The sequence below is a fragment of the Limulus polyphemus genome, unplaced genomic scaffold (genome assembly GCF_000517525.1).
Source record: "Limulus polyphemus unplaced genomic scaffold, Limulus_polyphemus-2.1.2 Scaffold6599, whole genome shotgun sequence".
Lineage (NCBI taxonomy): Eukaryota > Metazoa > Arthropoda > Merostomata > Xiphosura > Limulidae > Limulus > Limulus polyphemus.
The window spans coordinates 3,780-6,772 of NW_013672209.1; the positions used below are offsets into that span (position 1 = coordinate 3,780).

Genomic DNA, 2,993 nt, shown 5'->3' on the forward strand with positions numbered 1-2,993 from the left:
TGAGAGAAGAGTTGGAGGTGACAACAACCTAACAAAACTCTCTTGTCAATGTTTGTTTGTTTTTGCTCTCGTATTTACTCACTCATTACAAGCATTTTTTCATTTTAAACAAATTATTGAAAACATGTAAAGAAAATGATTTTGCTGTTATCACTTGTAAAAATTATATTAATGATCTGAGTAGTTTCCTCCCTCCTCCTTAAAAATAGCAGCACCCCCTAAAGTTTTGAAAACACTGACTTACTAACATACTACTCATATCTAGTGCAGTTGAAATTAAATAACAAAGATTGCCTTAAAAAAATCGAAAAACGACACATGAGGAACTTTGGGTCCAAGTTCGTTCTCCTGATCACGGAAGAAGAAAAAATTAGTAAGGGCTGCATCAATAAGATCAGGATATTTTCTTCCCAGCTTTACTAGATCCAAACGTTCTTGACGACTATCTCGCCCACGCCAAAAACCCTTTTCAACCTTGTTTTCCCATTTGGGTCCTGAGTTCCCCATTACACTGAATATATCAAGAGTGACCCTATAAAACAAAACCATAATTTTTGTGCATTGCCATTATAAACAGCTTCTAAACAAGTACACTTACTAACACTTACTCATACCAAAATAAACCAACAGTAAATAATAACTATATCAAAAGTTGAATTTTTTTTAATACTTGTACTTTTATCAGCTGTTTCACTTCAGGAAAATGAAACTGTCTTGGAATTACAAAGAGTATAATATGATAAATAGCATACATCACAGCATGAATAGAAAAGGTTTAATTATGTCACAAGACCACAATGTTGCTACTCCTTAAAACCCCTGTTCCAAAACAACAAAAGACCTAAATAAACTAACTTTTCTGCAGAGCTTTATCAGCGAAATAACTCATGTCTTACAATTTAAATCTCATCAGAAAATAAGATTAGTTCTCAAAACATTACAAAACTTTTTCATAACCACCTTAGAACATCAAATGATGAAGTTTTAGATACAATCAGAATGGACACCTATTAATATCACTTGAGATGTTATTTAAACTCTCACCAAGAAGTTATACTTCAGGATAAAAACAACTGGTGAAATTTGTATCAACACTTTCACTGCCATAAGCACTTACATGTGCACTGCCATGGGAATTTGGTATTTTGTCACCGTAAACAAAAGTTATTCCCTTCAAACTTCCCAAAATGAACCAGTTTTAAGTTTTAGATGAGTAACAAAATATAACAACATTACTTATAGAAAGGTTGTGATGACTGATTATCCCGAAGAAGAATAGTCAATTATTCAAAAGCACTCGAGTTTTGGGTCTTTTTTAGTTTCTTACACTTTATATGTGATCCTTTGTGCTAACTCTTTTATCAAGATTGATTGGTTATCAATCATTTTCATGGTTAATAGCCTACACAATCATCGAAATCTAATTATTAATTATTTATTTATCTTTTTATTACAACTAGATGCTAATTGCTAATTAAGTTTTATCTTCCAGCTGTTAAACTGCTGCTGTCTTCAGGGAAGTCCTGAAAAGGACTACTTTAATGATGGTAGTGACTAACAATTGTCCATAGCTCTTCTTGACAGAAAGTATACTGTATTATCCACTGGACCAGAGTCTCCCTCATTAGAAATTTAAACTATTTGTACATCTTCAAGACAGTTATCCAGTTTTTACTGACTTCTTTGCTAGATTGGCTGAATGTGTTATCAGTTAACTCGATGTAGGAAGATAGTTTCATCTTTCTTGTGTGTGGCTACTATCCTATTATTTTAGTATTATTCAATTTTAAATAATTGTCTTCACTGGTCTAAGTGACTACAACAGATAGATCAGTATTACTGAGTCTTGTATGTCTGTCATGCTAATGAATTCTAACTTTCGTTGGTTTTCTACGATGTATTGGAATCCAAGTTTACAGACGATGTTGTATGTATTGTCTTCCTCTTTGTTGGATCATTAGGTGGTTTAGTGTATGCTAGTTGTGATCGTACTGTCTTGTGGCTTCTAAATTAAGTTCTAACTTAATCCTGTTTACATATCTTTTGTATGTTTTCAAAAACCTTTGACAGAGGGAAATAAGGCTATCTATAATTTTCTTCTTTCATATTCTTGATGTTCATCTTTATCTTTTTTTTATAAAGTGTTCTGGACATCGATCATTAAGGACAACTGTAATGATTTGTTCTTCCTCATTCTTCTTAGATTCTTCAGTATTATAAATCTTTGTCTTTCTGGAAAACAAAAAAGCTAAACCCCTGTCTTGGCATCATTGGGGTGGTGTGACTTATAGTCAAGGTAAAAACCTGTATCTATTGGCTTCCCGTAATTTCCTATGTTATAAATGTTATGTATTTTGGTAAACATGAACTGTAATGTGAGATACTGTCTGTTCACAAATTCTTGAATCTTGTGTTAATAAGCCCAACACGGGTAAGGTTGTTTATCTATAAACATGGCAGTGAGAAAGTTAATAATGTCTGAGAAAAAAAAAAACGTTACAACATAACTAGCTTACTAAGCTGAAAAGTTTCATATATAAAAACTTTCTACAGTTAAAAAAATTGCACAGTCTTCATTAAAAAAACACAATTCTCCAATACACAATAACTTTATTTTTATAGAAGTTAAAATAAATTACTTGTGCAAAAATTTGACTGAGCTGTATTCATAAAGCACAAATAAACAGTTACCTTCCCATCATCTCCAGTGTTGCTTCAGTTATATCGTAAGTGGGCATTACAATGTCTCGCGTGTCCTTTGAACCACACCAGGAGAAAAAAGGAATAGGACTGTCTTTCACAAGCCTCTTTTCTAAGGGCCAATCACCTAAGTTGACCAGCATTTCAAGATCTGGAAGCTGTACCTGGTGGGAAAAAAATATGGTTTCTAATATAGACTGAAAATATACATATATTTATGTGCTTAAACTACAAAAATGTTTTCAGATGTGTAGTTTTCTGAGCAATACAGCTCACATTTTTTCTTTTTTTTT

The 2,993-nt window shown here is 32.4% G+C and overlaps 1 protein-coding gene across 1 annotated transcript in view; it reads right to left on the reverse strand.

Annotated features, from left to right (window-relative positions):
* Positions 1–294: 294 nt before the first annotated feature.
* The window catches only part of LOC106473895 (KDEL motif-containing protein 1-like), a gene marked incomplete at its 3' end in the record, with an annotated part of 26,517 nt that continues 23,818 nt past the window's right edge, over positions 295–2,993 (reverse strand). Inside the window, exons 6-7 of the mRNA XM_022402287.1 lie at positions 2,692–2,864; positions 295–532 (exon numbers count right to left, since the gene is read on the reverse strand). Of these exons, the coding sequence (XP_022257995.1) occupies positions 295–532; positions 2,692–2,864 (411 nt within the window). The remainder of the gene's footprint in view (positions 533–2,691; positions 2,865–2,993) is intronic.